The sequence below is a fragment of the Lepidothrix coronata genome, unplaced genomic scaffold (assembly GCF_001604755.1).
Source record: "Lepidothrix coronata isolate B3197 unplaced genomic scaffold, Lepidothrix_coronata-1.0 Scaffold12, whole genome shotgun sequence".
In the NCBI taxonomy this organism is placed as follows: domain Eukaryota; kingdom Metazoa; phylum Chordata; class Aves; order Passeriformes; family Pipridae; genus Lepidothrix; species Lepidothrix coronata.
In genome coordinates this window covers 2067173-2088174 of record NW_016690192.1, presented here as the reverse complement: position 1 = coordinate 2088174, position 21002 = coordinate 2067173, and the positions used below count along the sequence as shown (strand labels likewise).

The window sequence follows — 21002 nt, the reverse complement described above, 5'->3', positions numbered from 1 at the left end:
GTCTTTGATCCTTTTGTTACAGTATAATATATCAATTAATATATTCATCTAAGTGGACCCAAATCTCTTTGCCTATTTTCTTTTAATGAGATATCAGTTGAATTAGGCAATGTAATGTCTTCATTAATTTTATCAGGTTCACACACATTCTTGAGGCTATTTGAAGCCATCTGTGGGCTGTCCATCCTTTTTCTCTTAAGTCTCCTGTCAAGTTTCCATCTCAGATGCATTTTGCCTCTGGTGGTGCTACTTTCAACCTGCTTTCCCCTCCAAACTGTGTGCAGTCCATTTCACTCTTTTTGATGAAATTGAAGATGGTTGCTAATCATCTTGACAATTTGATATCCTCTTTTCACTGTCTGACTTCCTATATGATGATGTTCTGTCATATAAAAGTTTCTGTTGCATTCACAGGATACCTTTGAACTCTAGAGAGATTATCTCATGTCTGGCAGATGCACTGGACACTTGACAGTTACAATTCCAAGGCAAGTTATCTGGATCCACTAACCTAAAAACTGTATTGGACAGTGTACAGGGGATTAATGTTAAGTCTGTTGCATCACTCTGAAGTATTGACAAGGAACACAATGGCAATAATGGTGCTTAATGAAGGAACTGACATACTGGGCTGAGCAGAATTCTCTAGAAAGCCATCTGCTTCAGCACAGTGGACTTTAAGCCAGGAGATTTGATGTGACAGTGAATGCAAACCCTTCTGCTTGATACTGAAAAGCTGTTGTGTTGGACCTCAATGTTGGACTTACTTATTTCTTTGGCCTTTGCCACCTGATGCCCCCGCTGTGGGTCACCTCTTCCAGAAATAGCATCCAGCTGTCGGAACTGTGTTGCCTCCTGTTGTTTCCACAGTAACTTGTCATCAGTTTCATTTACCTACTTAAGTTTCAATTGGCTGTTTCAGAATTTGAATATTTTGCAGAATTATGAGTTCAGTATTGGAATGTTTCAGTCGTGCTTTAGCCGGAGTCTTCGAAGCCATTGTGTGCATGGACGTGTAACCTGTTTTTGCAATACTGACAGAACGGAAGAGGATTTGTTTGCCTTGTGCAATTATAAAACAAAAGGCAATGTCAAATTAAAGAAAAGAGTCAGCAGTTCATACTGGAAGTAGACAGTAATTTTCCCAAACTGAAGATCCTTCTTGATGCAAGTTTGAAGTTTGCACTTCTGGTAGGTAGAGTGGAGCTTTAGTTGCCCATGTGAGTGTTACTGACCTCTTGAATTCTCTGCAGAGTTGTGTTTCCAGGGAGCTCTGAGACTAAAATGAAGAAAGCTGCAGAACTGGAAAGAAAGGGAGGGAAGACAGTGTAATGGTAAGGAATTTCTCCTGTGGGGGAAAAGTCAAGGAGAGGGGAAAAAAGAAAGTAAAAATATTTTCCTTTTGTGCTTATAGGCTATAGATGAGTATGAGAACTCCTCATTGGGGTTTTTTGTGGGAAGCTTCACAGTAAATTTTGGCCTATGACTGTTATCCCAGGAAGAATGGAAAGGAACTTCTAATTTGTCAGGTGACAAGCCATCAAGTCTAGGTCAGTAGTATCAGTCATTTTCATCCACAACCTCTACAGAAACAGGCATAGCAAAAAAATACATAAATAACACCAGCTGCATTGCTGTTCCTTGCTCAGAATACTTCAAAATTCCTGCTGTGCTAAAATGGAGAGATCTGTCTGGATCTTAGATTGTAACTGAAAACAAAGAGCATTAGTTTTTAGAGCAGGTGATCAGGTAGCTGATAGAGGGAAAAATGCTGCATTGTTTGAGGTCAGGATGTTGTTTCTAGTTATCTTGCTGATTTAGTAAATGAGTTTGGCCAAACCACTTAATGCTAACCCATTTCCTGTTTTCTAAGTGATAATGGGTCTGATAGTGTATTGTGCAACTGCAGTAATCTGGAAAGACAATCCTGTGCAGAGTAAAAGGAATTTTATCCCATTTTACTTGTGGGTATCCTGTAGGTAGGAGAGATATTATAAGGTGTTTTCTTTGCTGGTATAAGCAGCCAGTTGCACTCCAGGACTATACAAATTACTGGAAATAGATCAAGAATTTAACAGAAGTGCTGCTTTGAACGAGGTATTTGCTTGAGGATTTAGTTTGCTGATAATACAGGGAGAAATTCTTACCTTTGGCTTCAGGGGTCTGTCCCAATAAGAGATCCTGTAACACTGCAGACTGTCAGCTGTCTCAGGTTTGCACCAGACAGACTCATCCTGATCTGCTCAGACTGGTTTTCCTGTGTGGCCAGACTCATAATTTATTCTGCTCTGTAGCATTGAACTTCTTGTATTCAAAGCCAGAAGGTCATTAGGATTGTTTTCTATAGAATGCAGTCTCTCCTGGGATGCTACATGAACAGATGCAGTCACTTGTAAAGAAAAAACTAATTTTGAAAGACTCAGTGGATTTTTAGGTAAAATCCTTCTTGTAGATTTTTTTGTACTTATCTGAAGTTCTATTAATACCTTGTTTTTAAATACTCTTCTGTAATAGAGCATTGGTCTTTGAGTTCCAAACAGTTCTGAGGAGTTTGGAGTATGAATCTCATTTTGGGCCTAGTAATAACTTTTACTGAATAAATAACTCGGTTGAGGTTCAAACCAGTGATCCTGAATGCTGAAAACTGCAAATAAAGTACTTGTTGAATGTTATACTCATATATTTAAAGTCTCTAATTTTGCATAATATGCTATCCATTTATCTTAAAATATTTATTTTACTGTCAGATATAAAAGCACAGCTATTCTCAAACATACAATAATATGCCTCAGGGAATGACTAATTCAAACTGCAGTTAAGCTAATGATGCAGATTTGTCCGTTTTAGCTTTTTTTAACTTTGTCACTACAACAGAGAATTCTTAAAAGTTGTAAAAAGCAATTTAGAGTATATTCAGGGGTGGTTACTAATAAAAATGTTCTTGAGGTTAAATATGAAAATGACTGACTATTGAAAATGGTCTGTGTCTGAAGCACAGAACTACACGGGAAGTTTTGCTTCATTTGAAAGCTGTGAGCTGGAACGTACGAGCTTCACAATTCAAAAAATTAAATTTATGTAAACAGGTATTTTGTGTTGAGAAATGTGGTTGAGCATGTGTATGGGAACAGCTCTGTTGAGGTGCTTGTCACCACTCCTTACACCATCACTCACTGAGATAAAATGTTAGCTAAGGCAATCATGACGTCTTGCCTGTTGTCAGACTAAGGAATCATGCCTCAGTCGATGTGCTCCCGTCACTTATCTTGGCTCCTCTGTGGGAGCAGCTGCTCCCCGAGCACTGGAGTGTGGGGCAGGCCTGCTGCCTCCTTGTTCCTCACATCACGAGCCACATTGTCAGTGTGCAGCTAATAAATTCTTTCTTTTTTTAACCTTCTACACCCACTGTTCCCGTTAATGTGCCCATTGTTTCTTTATGTCAACCCAGTCCTTCTGTTTGTCCTGCCACTCCCTCGGCCGTGTATACCTTTGCCTTCTCTCCCCTGTTCATTTCCTTCCACAGGCTCCTTTCTTTTGTTAATCTTTTCTGAACTCTTATCCCCGTAACCCCGAAGTTGTGTGATTGATACGATTATAACATATGTAATGGCCAAAGCAAAACAATTTTTCCAGTATTGCGTATCTACTTGCAATTTCAGTGGGTTAAGTTTTCATTAACAAGAGAGGTAAATATTTCATTTTTAAATTAAATATTTATTTGCTTGTTCATTTTATGTTGATTAACAAATTAAATAATTTAAATTAAATTATTAAATAATCTGTTCACAGCCTGACCCACCTGAGGTGTGAGCACTGTGGGGTGTTACACCTGTGGTACAACTCGCCGACCCCTCTGTTGGGGTCAGGGGGTGCACCCAGGCACATCCCGCCGTGGCAGCAGGTACAGAGCTCAGGCTAACTTAAAACTTTGGCTAAATAGGAATGAGATTTTCCTCCTGCTCTTTCTTCAGAGGGGAATGAACGACTCCAATTCCAGCACACAGCCCTCCCCTCAGCTCTTCCCCGAGCCCTTCGCACCGGTGCGGGGCGACACGCCCGGCTCCCGCCCGAGCGCTGCGGTGGTACCGTCACCCCGGGGCACCCCATCCCAACCCATCCCATCCCATCCCGGCGGGGGCGGGCGCTGCCGCAGCCGCTCACCTGCGGGGGCGGCCCCTCGGCCCGGCCCGGCCCTGCCCGAACATGCGCCGAGCTCCGGCTGCCGCCGCTCCACACCATGCGAGGCGGCTGCGGCGGCCGCCGGGAGCAGCAGCAGCAGCAGCAGCAGCGCCAGCCCTGCCCGCCCTTCCCGCTGCCCGTCGCGACGCCTCCATGGACTCCTGCCCGGCCGGCGGCGCCGGCGCCCGGTACGGGGCTGGGGCGGGGCGGGGGCCCGGCCGGGGGTCCCCGGGGGGCAGCGCCGCCTCCCCCGGCGCTCTGGGGATGCTCCGTGCCGGGCGGGATGAGCGGTGGGATGAGCCCACCCCGAAAGGAGGGTCCGGGTGCTGCAGGGGGCGAGGGCGGGAGGGTTCCCCGGGTCTGGGGCGCTCAGTCGAGTTTGGCCCCGCTGAACTGCTCCCGACGGGCGGTCGGTGCCACCTCGTCTCATCCTCGCGGGCCTGAGGCTGCCCAGGTGGGGACCGGGCCACCCCTCGGGCCGCTGTGGCCACCAGGCTGACACAGCAGCCGGCTCTGACCACCTGTGTGCTCGCTGACACCAACCCCCCCACCCCGCCCCGACCGCAGCGACTGCGGGGGCACAAACTGGTTTTTGCACTTTCAGGGCTTTTACTTTCTCCTTAGACAAAAGCATTAGCTTAAGCTAATTACATTCCTGAGCAGGAGCCCTCCAGGAGTTATATGCAAATTGACTTTGGGCTTCAAAGTGGTGTTGAAGAGCGTGTCATGTCTGTGGAAGAGCGTGGAAGACCAGATCCTTTTCCTTGAGCTCCTGTTTGAACAGCTTGCAACACACCTTGACAGCACAACACTGGCATTAATTACTCTGTAACTCAACACCTTCTTGCTCGCCCTCATGAACGAGCTGCAGGTGGATAACTTTCTCCATTCCAGGTGTGCACTCCCACTGCCCCTAAAATACATAAACTTCCCTTGTGTGCGTGTGAGAGAATCGTTTCTTCTAAAGCTGAATCAGTCTGTAAATAACATTCTTCCCTGGTGATGACGGCGTGTTAAATTTTAGACGTGGCTGCGTTAAAGGTCTCTTTGTGGATTTTCCATTTGACATCAGACTTCTGTGATAATCTGCTTTATAATCTATGTAGGAGTAGAAGCTTTTAAGAGTGCAGTTGTGGAGAGGTCAGCAAATCGCTTTCTAGAAGAGTGGTAATGGGTCCGTTCGTGGTTCTTCATGGAGTGTTGGGAGCGGTGGTGTGCTCTGTTTCTGCCTGCATGCTTTCCCTTTATCTTTAAGTTGAAAACAGCAAACATGAACCCGAGACTTTAGTTCATCTGCAGAAATCATGATGGAAAACTTTAGATTGTATAAGCTACTCAATTATGCTCATTTTTGACGGCATTGATAATAATGTTTGAGTTATTACAGAGACCAAAGGAGGTGGTCTAGCGGCATTTAAAGCAGCAAAATCCTGTAAGATTTTAAAATCCAGACTGTTAGACCTGCTAATGATCCAAAATGACATGTCTGTTAGTATTTATATATATAACCCCATACCTGGAAGTGTTCAAGGCCAGGTTGGATGGGGCTCTGAGCAACCTGGTCTGGAGGAAGGTGTCCCTGCCCTTGGCAGAGTGTTGGAACAAGATGATCTTTAAGGTCTCTTCCAACCCAGGCCATTCTACGATTCTGTGATCTTTTTAGGAGCTTTATATAATTTTGTTCCCATATTCTGTCTTAATAATTCTTTACTGGACCACTGATTTTTTTAGTATTTTTTTTTAACTCCAGGGTGGAAAGGTAGGCCCTGTGTTTGCAGTAATGATTTTAAATTACATCATTAAATGACCTCCAGGTGTTGTGTTTGTGCTGACAGTGGCAGCAGGCTGACAGGTTTTGGTTGTGTTGTCCTTCTGGAGGTTTTGAATGTGGGGAAGAATGTTTGCAAAAATATTGAGAAGCAGGAAGGAGTTTGCTGAATTTTGTCTAGACTGGGCAGGTTGTCCTGAAAGTCTGTGTTAGTGAAGCTGCTGGAGAACTTGAGTCCTCATTGCCTTTCTGGAGCTCCATCTACTGGAACCAGCTCTCCCATTCCAGGGTGACACTGCACCAGGATCTAAAGGCATTCAGATGTTTCACTTACTGTGCTACAAAGTGTTGAAAACATATATATCTGGATTTTGGCTAATTTGTGGGAAAATAATGCTATTTCCACATACATGTCGTTTTACCTTTCTCTCTAACTAATAAATTGCCATCCTGAGCTGATGAAATCTTCTCACTGCATCTGCATCAAAGGTTTTAATTTTGACCAATCCACGTTTCCTGTCAGAAAGGGAAAAAAATACAGAAAAATCCCAGACTGTTTTGGTTCTAACTTCAAATTCAGCCTTGTTTCTTTTGGTTTTTATTTCTTGGGTTTTTTATCCTCAAGTAGCTCGCTTAGTTGTTTCCGTGCTCTGAAATGGAGAGAATAATAACCATTTTCTTCTTGAAGCCATTGTGCCAGAGAATAACTCTTCAAAAATGGCTTTAGCAGTGCATAGTGCCAAGACAACTTGCTACTAGTACTTTTATTCTGTTCTTGAGTATTGATTCAGTAGGCAGGTTCAAGAGAGTTATAAAGGTGCACTGAAGTGCTGTGCTTGAATTTTTATTTAATTGGAGAGAAAGTGGCATTGTTATTGGTCAAGGTACTGTGAAGTGTGCTTTGCAGATGACTTCTGAAGTATAAAGTCAGGTTGTTGAAAGCTCTCAAGGAAACATAATCTGAAATGTCATGTAAAGCAATGATTAAAGTCAAACAACAGTCCCCTATTTTTTCAAGTATTTTGTGTCATTCCTATATATTATTTTTATGAGAGCCTAAGGTACTGTTCAGCAGTGGAATTGTGCTTTGCACAGATTTAACAACCAAAAAACCCCAAACAACCAAACAAAACCAAAAACCAAACCAATAAACATTTCAGCTCAGCTTCAGTATTGCAGGAAAATACCTTTTGTGCCAAAATGTGTATTTCATCTTTTCCATGTTCATCACCACACTGAAGTCTGAAAGAAGTGAAGTCTAAGTCAGCGTAAACAAGTACAAACCAGACTTTACAAATTGCTGAAGATGCACAGGTAACTATCCTGTTACCTACCAGTCAGCCTTTATCATTGCTAGGTAATGCAGAATTCAACCAAAAGGGGAAATTACATAACATCCCTCCCTAAATTCTCCCTGAGTCTTACTTCAGAAGTAATACAGACCTCTACCCTGATCTTGCAGTCTCTAGAAAAACAAATCTCAGAGATTTTTTTCTGGCTTCTTGCCATGAACGTGGCAGGGTGAACTTCCCTTTTCCTTCATGCTTTTTTGTTTGTTTCCTGGGTACCTAAATGTGCTCAATACCATTGCATGACAGTGGTTCCAGTGCAACTCTTATGGATTTCTCATCAGTTTTAATAAGATGAGAGTTAGACCTTTAAAAATTGAGGGTAACTATATCAGAAGTGTAGGTTGACTGGAGGCAATAAAAGGGTGAGAAGTCAGAGGACTTGGAGAAAAGAGCAAGTGGGTATTGTAAGGTTGTCTAAAGACCTTTTAAAAAAGAGGCATGATATGAATCATGTGACCTTCAAAGTGACAAAGGTTGTAGAGCATTTGAGTTGAAAAAGAAGAGCTGTTAAAGCTTGCTAAGTATTAATGTAGTCTGATTTCTGATTAAAATTTACTCTTAATTGCAGCTATCCTGTAAATGCAGAGTGTATTTGTTTTATTTCAGTGTTGACCCTGTGTGAGGTAATTTTTAATTTGTACGTTCTGGTTAGGTTAGTGCGGTTTGCAGGATGCTTGGGTTGATAATGTGTAATTTGCCAGAGTATATTGTGTGTCTTTTTCATTCTATATGATGCAGGCAGCTCTACTAACTGGAAGTAATCACTCATGGTGGTGCATGGAGCCCTCTGTGAGCAGTCCTGCTAGTACAACAAGGAAAGGGAACTGCAGAAATTACGCCAATTCTTTTTATTTGTCTGAACAAACCTATCTTAATGAATTTATTGCATTGTTTGCCTGTTCAAATACAGGATGAGAATTGTGAATGTATTGCAACCTAGATCCTGCTTGGTCCAAGTTAATCATGGTGGGACCAAGGGCAGAACAAGTCTGCCAATTCCCTTGTCTCTTTGCTGCTCACTTGTCTGCTTTGCCACATCCCTTTGCTTTGTGAGCCTTTGCTGGAACAGAAGGGCCAAAAGCTTGAGTATCTTCTTAGCAAAAGACCTTTGACATTGCTGAGGCATCAATAACTCAGTGGTCTGAGAGCTGAGTTAACCTCAAAAATAAATGGTGTCCTACTCCATGTACAACTTGAAATACCAACTGAGAGATCCTGAATTCCAGAATTGCATCACTGTTGTGTCTCTATGCAGAATATTTGAAGAACATGAATATTGAAACCTTTCCAGTTGCTTTGTTGTTGAAGTAATGGCATTTCTGCAGCGCCGAGGAGTCTTAGTCATGGGCCAGAAAACTGTTCAAGAACACAGAAAGATAAATGCTGAGGTATTACCAGCTTGGCACATAGGACAGGAAGGGATACGGTAGAATTAATTTTCTTGCATTAATTTATTTGCTTTTGAATTAGGAAGAAATTTCTGTATTGTCTGGAAACTGAATAGTAACAAATTATTGTGAGAACTGCTTACTTGTTCTTTTCATCCATGATTATTTCTGATCTCATGTGGGTTTGGAAATGTTTGCAGAAGAGGAAAAGAATTCTTCCCAAGTGATGTGCTTTTTGTTTTCTTTGAATGTAGGCATTTTTTTCAGCCTCATAGCATTTACAGCACATTGCTCAGTCATCTCTTTAGAAAAGTAGTAGTTGATTTAGGAATGACCTGGCAAACTTGAAAAGGCTAAGGGAGATAACCCTGGTATCTCCTAATGTATCCAGCATTAGGAGAACAGAAAATGGCGTCATGGCAAGTGTTTCTATATTCAGTGGTGATCTTTCTGAAAACAAGCGGTGGGAAGGACATCCTGGTGTCAGCGATGGTGGTGCTTCCCACACACGTGGTGGCCCCCGGATGAGCCAGCCAGGTTGTGTCCCTGTGTTGGACTGGTCTGTTGAGCATCCATGGGGTGCCAGCAGCTCTGGGTGCAGCTGCAGGTTGAGCTCTGGAGGGGCAGGAGCCCCAGCCCCGGCCAAGAGGCCGTGAATTGCCCACCCTTTGCACAACAAAGGGCCCGGGGACCTGTGGCCCATCCAGGGAACCGCGTGCTCAGAGACACAGGAGGAGATAATGACCCTCAGCCTTTCCCCGCCCATAGGCTGTGAGGGTACAAAAGCCCAGGAGTTCCTTTGTTCAGGTCCCTCCTCAGAGGCACCAGCTCGAGCTGTTATTTTGTTATTTATCTGTAGCACCAAGATTAAGTTATTTTAAGAATTGGCACATCTGAGACTGCTATGGGAAACCAGGAGTCGAGCCGGTAAGGAAACCTGGTCTGACCGTGAGTGTGGGGATGCAGCTGCCAAGGGGCTTCGGTCCCAGCTCAGGTGGTGGGAGTGTGACCGCCAGAGTGGCTGCTGCATGGCTGACAGGGAAGATTCCTCAGTACTGAAATGCAGACCTTGAAATGTGCTCTGGGAGACTCCTCACGTGTGCGAATGGGTGAAGTTTTGGTAGCCCGAGGGGCACAGTGTTGGTAGGGAGCAATATGGGTTTATGGTTTAATATGGTTTTACTCCTCCTTTCTCTTTGGATCAAATGAAGCTGCTTTGGGCGTGTGAGACTAATCTCTTTTCAGTTCCATTTAATATTCTGTAAAGAGGTCGTTTAAGAATTTATTGCTTTCTTTTTCTGACCACATGGCAAAAAACAGCCCTCTAAATCTCTTTGTACAGATAAATTGGACGTGGCACTTAGTGCTAGGGTTTAGTTGACATGGTGGTTTTTGGTCAAGGGTTGGACTCGATCTCTGAGGTCCTTTCCAACCTTAATGATTCTATGATAGAGATAATCTAATGCTAATTGTTGTTTCTTTGTACATACTTAGCTCTCCACCATCATAGTTGTAAGTTATGCTGCCAGGTGGCTTAAAAGAGATGCAGAAATGTTTCTATCACCACTGTGAGTGTTTGTGCTTGTTTTTAATAACATAAGATTAACATTATCATGCAAAAATCAAAACTGTATATTACACAGAGAACCCTTGATACCGAGGGAGTGAAGGAGGCCAAAACACCATATTGTCCAAACTGTTGAATATAAAAAAGAATGAAGAGCAAATACCTCAAAACTACTTATCAGGAAACTTTTGAGCTGAAATTACAGTAATAAAAAAAAGCGTTTCAGTGGGACAGCAGGAGCAGAAGGCAACAGTGTGGTAGAGGTATTGCATCCATGAACCCTGCATTCACTAGAGTAGCTTTGTTACTGTTTCTGAATAAGGGGAAAGCAGTGTCAATTTTTACTGAGCCAGATTGTGCTGCTCAGGGCCTTGAGATAGGAGATCTGTGGTGTGATCACAGAGATTTTCCTTTGAAGTTTCTTTGGGATAGGAATATAATAATTTCATCAGATGCTTTTCTCTGATCTTGCATCTCACTTGCTGTACGTGTTTGGGACTAACCTATATTTGGGGAAACAGGGTGTGTGTCCACTCCACTCCAGGAGTCTCCTGATAATGGAGGGAACAGAGTCCCCAGCACGTGGGCTGCCATGTGCTGGTTTCTCATCAAGTTCTGGTTTAGCTCAACGCTGCTTGACTCTTTGTATTTTATTCCCTTCCTCCACCTGAAGTTACCCCTGCACACTACCTCAGCTGACTTATGCAGATAAGGTAGATTTGGCAGAGAAATGCATTAATCTTTTAGGATATGACTGATTTAACTTGCTTTCAGTGTTTCACAGTACTGAAGGAGCTTTTGAATTACTAATAAAAGCATTACTATAAAGGCACAAACTTCAGACTTACCTTTTTTGTAAAGTTCTGATAATCACATAGGTTGACTGAGGAGTTAAGCATTTTGCACAGTGCAAGGTTCAAGGTGGTTTTTTTATTGAAGAAGTCTGTAAAACCCAATGACAATTCATAAAGCTTAGGCACTGCAAACTTACAGTAAGAAAACAGTCAACATCGTGCACACAGTGAAGTAAAATTATGCATAAATAAAGTAACTGCCACGCTCAAAAAGTCTTCCATCCCCTTCCTTTTGACCACAGAAAACGTAATTCTTTTATTTTGAAAAGGAGGGGCAGGGAACGAAGATTTCATAAATAAAACCACAAGGAGAACCATATGATTATCCTTGCAAAACCTGCTGCCAACAAGCAAAAAAAGGAAAGAACCTTGTAAACCCAAGGGGAAAATGGCCTAAATTTGGAAACATTTCAGATCTTAGTTTTTTAGATTTGTTTTCTTTAGTCAAAAGAAGACAGAGCTATGTGTGGGGAAGGAGAGGTTTCATGCTGAAGGTTGTCTGAGCGTATAATTGTTTCTAGAGAAGTGGTATTCAAATAAAAACCTGCCAACTCAAGTCTGGAGGAACTTGGCAGAAACAGCCAGAGCCTTCATCATACAGGGCTTTAAGGTCTATTTGAGGAATACAATATTAATTAGAAATTGTACAATAAGCTAGTGAGAATGATGAATAATCTTTTCAGAGTAGCTCATGATCCTGCCATGGAAGCACCTAGCTAATTTTAAGTTGTAACCAGTAGTTATTCTCAACTGGGGGGAAATAAACCCTGGTAATGTCTTTTATCTCCTGCTGTGGCCCAGGTACATAGTGTTGTTAGGAATATGTAATAGAGTCATTAATGGGGCAGCCTGTGGATCTGTTACAATAATTTTTATACCAAATGCAGCACAGGCTTTTCCTGTACAGGATGCCATAAAATCAGCAAGAGATTTAATCAGCAATGTTAATGGATCCAGAGTATCTTCCTGGAATTATCCTTTGCTGGTTTTTCATTTTTGGGTCTTCCTTCAGCACTGTATGTCTTCATTACTGGCACTGCTTTGTGTAATCTAGTAGGTGGATAATTTTTTACATTAGATGCTCTTGGAGAAATTAATTTATCTGTGTAGATCGCAGCTGATCAACTTTTACAGTCCAGCTGTCATACTGAGAGGACTATGAGCAGCTTCTGCTACTTGTAGTTATGGACAGGGCCAGTACTGCTGATGTGCCAGCAAAGCAGTTTGGGAGCATACACTGTTTTATTTTGGGCAAAATCAGCCAGATGAGCTCACTCCACGGATTAAATTGTTAATGCCAACTCTCCTCGTTTTCCATGGCAATAAAGAGAGATTTTTACAAAGAACGTGTAGAGTGTCAGTTCCTCCCAAAGGCATGGGAACTAACAAAAAGCAGTAGTTTGGCTGATGGGTTGAAGCCTGTTTTGCAGAGAATCCTTGCTGGGAAGAATTACTTGCTTGTCTCTCTTGCCTGTGTGCTTCTCACATTTGCAGCAGTTATTGCCTCAGTTCCCCTGCCTGTCAGCTGGTCTCGTTTGACTTTCGTTCTGGTTTGCAGGATTCTGATGTGCTCCAATTACTGCCACATGCAGTAATTCTTGTTGTCTCAGCTCTGTAATTACAGGGATATTTGGCTTCTGCCTGGTTTGTGCTGAAGGAAAGGTGGTGATGCTGCTGCTCACTGCAGACAGGTCTGTAGATCAGAGATACGCTGGCAGCTGCCAGCACCTCCTCCATTAGTGGGATCCAGCGATAGATGAACTTCACGCGTCACGGGCTGGCATCCAGACTGCTCGTTTGTAGGACGCTGCCGGTGAGCTGGTGATGCTCCCAACTCCCGTGGTATCACCCGTAGTGTCCAATCGGGAGTGCGGTGCCGCAGCAGGCGCTGCCCTGCGCTCGCAGCGGGACTGCCACTCACAGCTGGCTCAGTGGCACCGGGTGCTGCTGGATGTTCGTGCCTGAACGCTGAGTGGGCTTGCAATGACTATGTCAGAAAACACAAGAGACTCAGCAGAAAGGTAAGGAGCAGCACACAGCATTTTCCATTTGGCTTAGAGGCAGTTCTGATCCTGCTGTTGGAGGCAGGAGAGAATCTGCAGCCCACCGAAGCATGACTAATCAATTTGCTAAAATGCTGAGCACTCTCGAGTTTAAAGTATTTCTTCCCTGTTGCTAACAGTGACAGATGACGATTTTTGTAGCATTTAAGTAAGGTGTGTATTGTGTTCAGGTCTAAAGCCCTTGACTTGGGAGCTACAGCCGATGGCAGGTTTCCTTGGAGCATGAGGGAAACGTGCAGCTTGTGTTTTTGCTGCTGCTGTGGGTGGCACTGTGTTGTTAATTCTTATTCCAAAAAAGATGCCAAGTAATGAATATCTTATTTGTGCTTTGAGCTTCAACAGTGATTTGTTTCTTTGTCATCCTCCTGTTTCAAAGGAATATTTTGAAAAGGTTTATTGGTATTGAATGGGGTAATTCTCCTGCATGACAAGAAACAAGCAAACAAAAAACCCAGGTAAAATGTTACTAGTCTAAATATTTTAAAGCAGATGAGAATGTGTTTTATATCATGTTAAATATGCTATTTGGTTCAGGGACACAGATTTAACAAAAGAAGATGGGAGTTTTAGTACATGTAAGCAATAATTGATAAAGTTTTAATTATTAAGTAGGGCTCAGAATAGTTGGGCGGACATGATGTTGCATATTGTATGAGATGGATGCCAAGACTTGGTTAATCAATATTTGCAAAGCGCTTGAAGAGCGTCCTGGGTACAGAAGGATTTGCATTTTATCTGAAATGTGATGACAACAGGCACTATGAACAAAGTCACATAATGTTTCTCTCAATTTTACAGTCCAGTTTTTCATATATACAATTATGCTCTTTATTTCTTTGCGGTCATTATTCTTAAAACCAAAACCAAACCACTGCTGCAGTGGGTGGTTATTACTGATGTTATCTGCTAGTTCTGTGCTCCCCTGCCTTTTCCTTAAGATGATATCAGGACTTTGCTTTCTGTTTTTCCTTTCAGCAGTCCATGTTGTGCCATTTTTAAGGAACTAACACAGTTTCCAAGTCACAAGATAGATCACATTAGTTAGAGCTGTTTGGAGTCAGGAACACGATGGTGATTTGTTTGTATTTTGTTGGAGGCTGTTTTTGTACAGACTTGTATACAACATATTAGTGCAGTATAGCTCTTTGATCATTAAATGCAGATGTTTTAACTGTCCTAATACTGGCCAGGTGACCTTAACTTTGTCAGTGCAAGGCCTTATTGTTTCTTCTGTGGATTTTTTTTGTCCAGCAGTTCTGGTGGTGATGAACTTGGGCCAAACTAACTCAGCTGGTCTGTATTATCCTGTTGCCAGTAACCTAAAGACCAGCTGAGAACCCTTGTGACGGGTCAGGCTGACATCTGAATGTTGTAAAGGAGAAAAGTACAGCCAGACTAAGGCACTGAGACTCTTCTGACTCTGAAATGCAGCAGCAGCTTTCTTTTCTTTGACTGTGGTGGCACTTTGTAGGGACGTTGATGTTTCCAGGGGCAAGCACAATGTGAGATTTTAACCCACCTGTGAGTTTGTAGCGGTCAATTGCACAGGAACATCCTGCACATGAGCTGAGCTAATGCAGATGTTCCAGCAGCAGTTGGTGTAATAATCTGTTGCAGACTGACAGTGTCTCATCCTTAAAGTGACAGCATGATCATAATGTCAGCAGCCTGTGGTCTGTAAGCCTTACAGTCAGATGTGCATCATCACCCAGTGCTCCTGTGTTCTGGTACCTGAGCTCATCAAGTTGCTCTGCTCCCACATGGCAAATCCTGCATGTCCAGGTTCTTATGTAAAGTAGGTGCAGTTTTATCTTACTTTCAGAAAATAGAAAACTTAAAATTGCTTTTCACATGTTAGCTGGTAAGAGCATAGTTTTTAAAAAAAAAACCCAAATTCACAAACATAGTGGAATTCACTCGCATTTTTGGCTGTCACTAGAAATGGAATAGCAGATTATGCATGGGAATAAGGCTGGAACTGAAGAAGGGGGGTTTCAAATGTAGCAGTAATGCACTGGTAGAAGGAGAACAGATGTGCTGAGTTTGTTATCTCTTCTGGCAGGTCACCTACATCAGACCTCAACGTGGCACTGCGTGAATGTATGGCAGCTCTGGATTTATTTCTTAACAACAAGTTCTCAGATGCTTTGGCTTCTTTACAAGCAAAGTAAGTTGATAAGTTTTACTAGTTTTCCTCTGTTTATTTTTCTTTGCTTCACCATCTCTCCGGAGATTTTGACTAGACAGCTGATTCTCTGTTAATAATTGATAAGTCTTTATGGTTTTGGTTCAGAAGGGGATGGTAAGTTGATGTGTTAAGTTTGGGCTAGACAGATAAGTGCTTTACACTTGGGTGGGTAAATAACAAGACTGATCAAAAGCGTCTGCCAGAAGTAAGGAATTGATATCCAGAGAAGTAACCCCTCAGCTATAGTGCAGTATGTGAGATTCTTGCTCCTTCAAGAATAAAAACCATCCTCTGTCACCTTTTAATTTTGCCTCCTTTCCCATATTTTTCTGCATATTCTGAGAATTTGAAAATTTATAGCTTTGTGTCTAAGTAAACTGACCATGAATTGAAGATTTGAGACACATTAGGTATGAATTCTTATTTTTGGTCATTGTTTTTTAATAACCATTTGCAGAAACCTTCTCACAGCTTATTTTGCAATTCAGTGTTGTGGTCATGCGCCCTGTTTCCTAATTATGTTGCAGCCCTACATTTAATGAGTGGCCCAGCTGCAAGCAGTGAGATCATAAAATAGTTTCTGAAATCTGTTGTCTCACCAATGTCTGTGATCTGTCATACCCTGTCCTGACGTTACCTGTGCTCTTGGCTTGTTGCAGTCTGTGGTCAATTTAAATTTCCCTCCACCCATCCACCCTATTTGCTCCATTTATTTCTGTGCCATCAGCAAATTACATCATGCCTTCTTTTAGGACACTGGAATATGAAACAAGTAAAATTTGTGGGTAATTGCTATGTGTCTGGGTAACTACAGTGAATACCACATATCTGCTTTGCTGAGGTATCAGCCTCATATTTGATGCCATAATCTGTAGCTTAACCATGTAAGGACGTTCTGGGAAAGACATTCATGATAAATTGTAGTGTCAGCTGTATTAATAATGCTGGCTTTATTCACAGTGTTATTTAGTGTTTATATATCATCAGAAGATATAATAAAAGCAGTAAGAAGAAAAACTGTGTTTTCGTTAAATTCTGGCAGTAAAGCCCCTGTGCCCATCTGGAAATGCTTAGTCAGTGCTTAGCATAAAATAAGGAGATATTTTATTGAAGGGGGTTTCCAAAACACTGCAAAAGTTAGTGAGGCTGTGGCTCATTTTTTTTCTGTAAATCCATTTTTCTTCTGTTGCATATGGTTTTCATTCAGCTCTAGCTGGGCTCTGCAGAGTGTAGTTCATGAGCTGATACTCTGTTTTTGTGCCTGACTGTATTCCACACTGCAGACCCATTTTGAAAATAATTTTTCATGTTAGCCTGTTGTTATGAGGAGGGCCTTATTCCTGTTGCCTCTGTCAGTGAGGGAAATACAAACTTGTGATCTTTGTGAGTGCAGTGAAGAAACAGGATGCTAAATTTCCCCACAGATGATATCCATTGTGGACACAGTCCACCTCTTTAAGGAATGAGAAGAGTTGTAGAGAGGGCACACATGGTAGTACTGTGGGTTTTCTTTAGGAGCCATCAGTTCTTTGGTGTTCTCTTTTAGCGTGCTGAGATCTGAAATTGGTTTCCACAGTCCATAAACATACTATCTTTGTTTAGAGAAATGCTTTTCAGGTTTTATATGCTTGTGAAGAATTTCATATCGTAGATTTTTGCAGCTTTAACGCGGTGCAGGAGATACTCTACTCTGTATTACATTAGTGCAGATTCATTAAATTACTCACATTTGGCTTCCACAATAAGTGTATTTTCAACTAATTCGTACCATGTGCAGCTAACAGCAGATTTGGCAATGTATGAGAGAATCGGAAGAGTTTTCCTAGCAGCTTAAAAATAAATATCTGGGGATGGTGTCTAGACTTGTGTCGAGGTAAAGCTCTTTTTTTCCTGTTAGAAAAGCAAATCCATCATAATGAAGAGATCCAATTTCATAGAAAAATACATCTGGTGTTTTAGTTTCGTGTTATATAACCTTTCTTGTTTCCTGAGCTACCTTTTAGCTTTTAGAGTCAATATTCTTTATTATCATTAGCAATCTTTGTACCATAGTGGGTTCTGATTATCTTGTGCTTTCTGTAGTAAGATTAAATTAATCTTTTATATGGAGTTTTTACACTATATCTAAGAACTCTTAAGAAATTCCTTAAATTCAGTCACCAAGCAGTGATTTTCAATATATGATGTATTAACTGTAACCATGAGTAACACTGGAACTGTCAGTCACTGGAGTGGGGAAAAAAATCCCATCATCCTTCTCAACCCTAAGACACAGTAAATTGATTAAATGTTGACTGGATTTTAGCCCTCGTGTCGTTGCAAACAGATAATAAATTAAAGAGTTGATTCTGGTGAGGTGTCCCCTTCCCTTCCCAGGACAAATGCTTAATATTTTAATCATTATCTTAAAGGGAAGCAGGGCATAATCACCTGATGGTTTGGTGGTGTCAAATCAAATTGGGAGAATGGTAAATAAGATAAATTCATGACAGAATTATCGGGACCATCGGGTGAGCTGCGCCACGTGTGTTGCTGCTTGCAGTATTATAGGAACAATATGACAAGGATTCATTCCAGGCAGTTGACTTTATTCTGAAAATAGGCTCCAAAAAGCACTTGATGTTGTTTGGTGAAGTATTAATTCTAGAACGACTGTGTTTGAAAGGTAAATTCAGTCATCTGATGTGGGAGTATCTCAGGTAGGTGTGAAGAGATTGTGTTACTGCTTAGGTAGTTATGAAAATCTTGGTGGAATAGTAGAGCTCTCTTACTATCTGTTACTATCATTGAAATCTTTAGATATATGCCCATTTTACAATATTAAATGTTATCTTGTATATTCTGATCTTTAAAAAATTTAAAGAGGTTACTAAGGAATGGCAGCCTTTTGTAATTGTTGTCTTCATGGGGTGGTGAAATGTTCTTGCCCTTATAGAACAAAATCAAACATGAGATTGTTCAGTAGGGTGGAGGAGCTTTCTCTGGGAACTGATCTCACAAAGATAGGGTGTGATTATCTAACTGAGAGTGATGAAAGAATAAGGGGAAGCACACAGAGGTAAAATGAAGCCCTACACAGTGTTTGGATAAATATGTTGCACAGCTCTGCAGAAAGCTTGAGTTAGCTATTTACTGTGAAGAATGTCAAGAACATGAAAAAGGTAGTTTTTTCTAGGGTTTTCTATCTTTTTATACCTGGAGTCTGGAAGAACACCAGTTTTATAGTTAATAAATTAATTGCTGCCAAAACCTGACTTAATTGTCGGTTTCTCCTCTTAGCTGGAAGAACTTACTAGATTCCAAATTTTGGAAAATGGCTTAGACAAAAAAGATTTTGGGCACTCTTGTTTTTCACAAAAGATTAGTAGTCCCAGGTTAATTCTGAGGTCAGCTTTTTGACTTCAGCTGGGGGGCCATCACTGTCCTCACTTAAGCACTTGTTTTCAAGCAGGAATAAAAGTGTTCTCCAACCAGCTCCAAGAAAGGGCAGTGCTGCACCAAAGTTGGAGAAGAAGCATGTGGCAGAACTCCATAAGTGCTTAAAAATATTACTTATAATCCTCTTATTCAGTCATGTGATACCAACTACTGGGATAAGTTATTAATCATAATTTTAGTTGTATTAATGTCATACAGGCTTGTTAATTCCAGCAATGTCCTGAGGAAAGTGCTGCTGAGGAATCAAAAGAAGGAAAATTAAAAGCTATCAAGTTTCATTCTGTATCCATCCATATAAAACCCAGGCCTTAAAACTCCTGGCAATACACCAGGATGTAACTGGCAACTTTAATTGTATGATTAGGAGAAATAACATAGATAAGTTATGTTTGGTTGCATTTCTACCAGCATCCCAACCCCTGGAAAATAAAAATTTGAATGTTGATAAATACTAGTTGGCTAATGATAGACATTAATTACTATCTCCTTCAAATATTAGAAGCAACATAGATGAAACCATTGATTAGGGAAGGGGTGATTTGGTATCAGAAACAAATTACTGGATAGAGAAATCTTCACCACATAAATGTGAATAGTACCAATTTACCTTTTAGTGCATTTAGTGAATTTAATATTTATTTGCTTTGATTTTGAAAGAAAATTTCTGTAATTTTGGAAGGGTACTATTTCAGTCCCTTCCTTGTGCTTTGAATTTAAACCTCTGGAAGGGTTTTAGTTTAGTGAATACAAGGTGAAGTGTGTTTTTCTTCACTGAGGCTGATGAATAATCAAATGAACAGCAACACTTCATCAGGCTGGCATTTTGTAGTAGGTTCATTTTTTTTTTCCTACTTTTCATTATCAGTGTACTGAAAGAATCATGATGTGTGAGGCCAAGACAGAGCTGTCCTGACTCCACTGGATTTTAAACTAATTTCTCTGTCATCTCTCTGTTCTTCTTACCTTGCAAATGAGATGGATGTGAGCCTGGCATGGGGTTTATAGCACTTATGGCACTAGGTGATTTCTCAAAATGGCTCTTCTGCTAGATTGGTTTAGATGGTGAGGGCCAGTAGGAATTAAGGGCAGCCACAGAGCACAGACTGCAGTGAAGTTTAAAGATGTGCACTCTAAAAAATTCTTCAGTGCAGCCAGCCTGGTCTGTGCCATGTGTATTGGAAAAAGTAGCCCTTGATGGTATGAAGCAAAGGAAGTATCAGGTACCTGTGTAATGCTGTCTGCTGAGTATTATTTTAACCCCTAGATCTCAAAAAATATATATACAAAGGAAGTCAGGATTTATCATCACTTGTACTTTTCTTTGGTGATTTTATTGCTTAATGTCAATGAGAGGGGGTTGCTTTAGTTGTAGACAAGGTTTATTTTTTAGTTCTGGAAAATCCTAATCAAACATCAGGGACTCCTAAGGATACTTAAGGGTGTTGTACTCCATTGAGGAAACTAATTAAGGCATAATAATATATGAATTATTAGAAAACTTTGAGGCATCCAAGTCACGATGGTGAGTTACTAGCTCATGACTTAATGTAGGGTTGTCTGAAGTTATCCTTAAAGATGTCTTTCCATGCAGTTCAGTTATTAAAACTTAGGGGGGCAAGTGCTTTTCCAGGGGTGGAATTAAATGGATTGAGATATCTTTAAAGTCTGGCTTTTCTCCTTAAAACAAAACCACAGAATCAGAGTAGCTGAGGTTGGAAGGGACCTCAGGACCCCCTCTCTCATCTGCTGACAGCAACACTCCTCTCAGTGCAGCCCTGTTTTTGCCAAGGACACATTGCTGGCTCACCACTTTCTCCTTGAAAGGAAAAGAAAATGGAGTTGCTCGTTTTGAGAAACACCTGAAGTAGATGTATTGAGAACAGGTGTGCTGAGGGTGGAGATTTTGTGGAAAGGATATCCTTGTTTGACTGCAAGTATTTTTGAGTATTCCCTGCCACTCTGAGCTATCTGATCCGTTCTAGAGTGTAAACAATTAAAATAGCAGTTGTTGCTCCTTAGCAGTGTTTGTCTTAAGTCATGCTGTTTGTCAGGGGTGGATTAGCAAGGCCTACAGAGAGTTTCTGTGTCAGGAATTTATCTGAGCTTGCCCTTCAACATATTTCTAAAGTCATCTTTATTACATCTCAGTGCCCAAAGACATTTTGATTCATTTGCAGAGGATTATACCAGACATAGGTACTGGCT

At 41.3% G+C, this 21002-nt stretch overlaps 1 protein-coding gene across 2 annotated transcripts in view; it reads left to right on the top strand.

Moving 5' to 3' along the window:
* The first annotated feature begins 4245 nt into the window (after positions 1-4245).
* Positions 4246-21002, top strand: part of TTC39A (tetratricopeptide repeat domain 39A) — a 45139-nt gene continuing 28382 nt past the window's right edge. Inside the window, exons 1-2 of one of the 2 annotated variants that reach the window (XM_017805729.1) lie at positions 4246-4367; positions 15234-15338. In XM_017805729.1, coding sequence (XP_017661218.1) covers positions 4333-4367; positions 15234-15338 — 140 coding nt within the window. In that variant the 5' untranslated portion in view covers positions 4246-4332. Of the gene's footprint in view, positions 4368-13035; positions 13130-15233; positions 15339-21002 lie in introns of those variants that run through there. The other variant, XM_017805728.1, reaches the window with a different exon arrangement.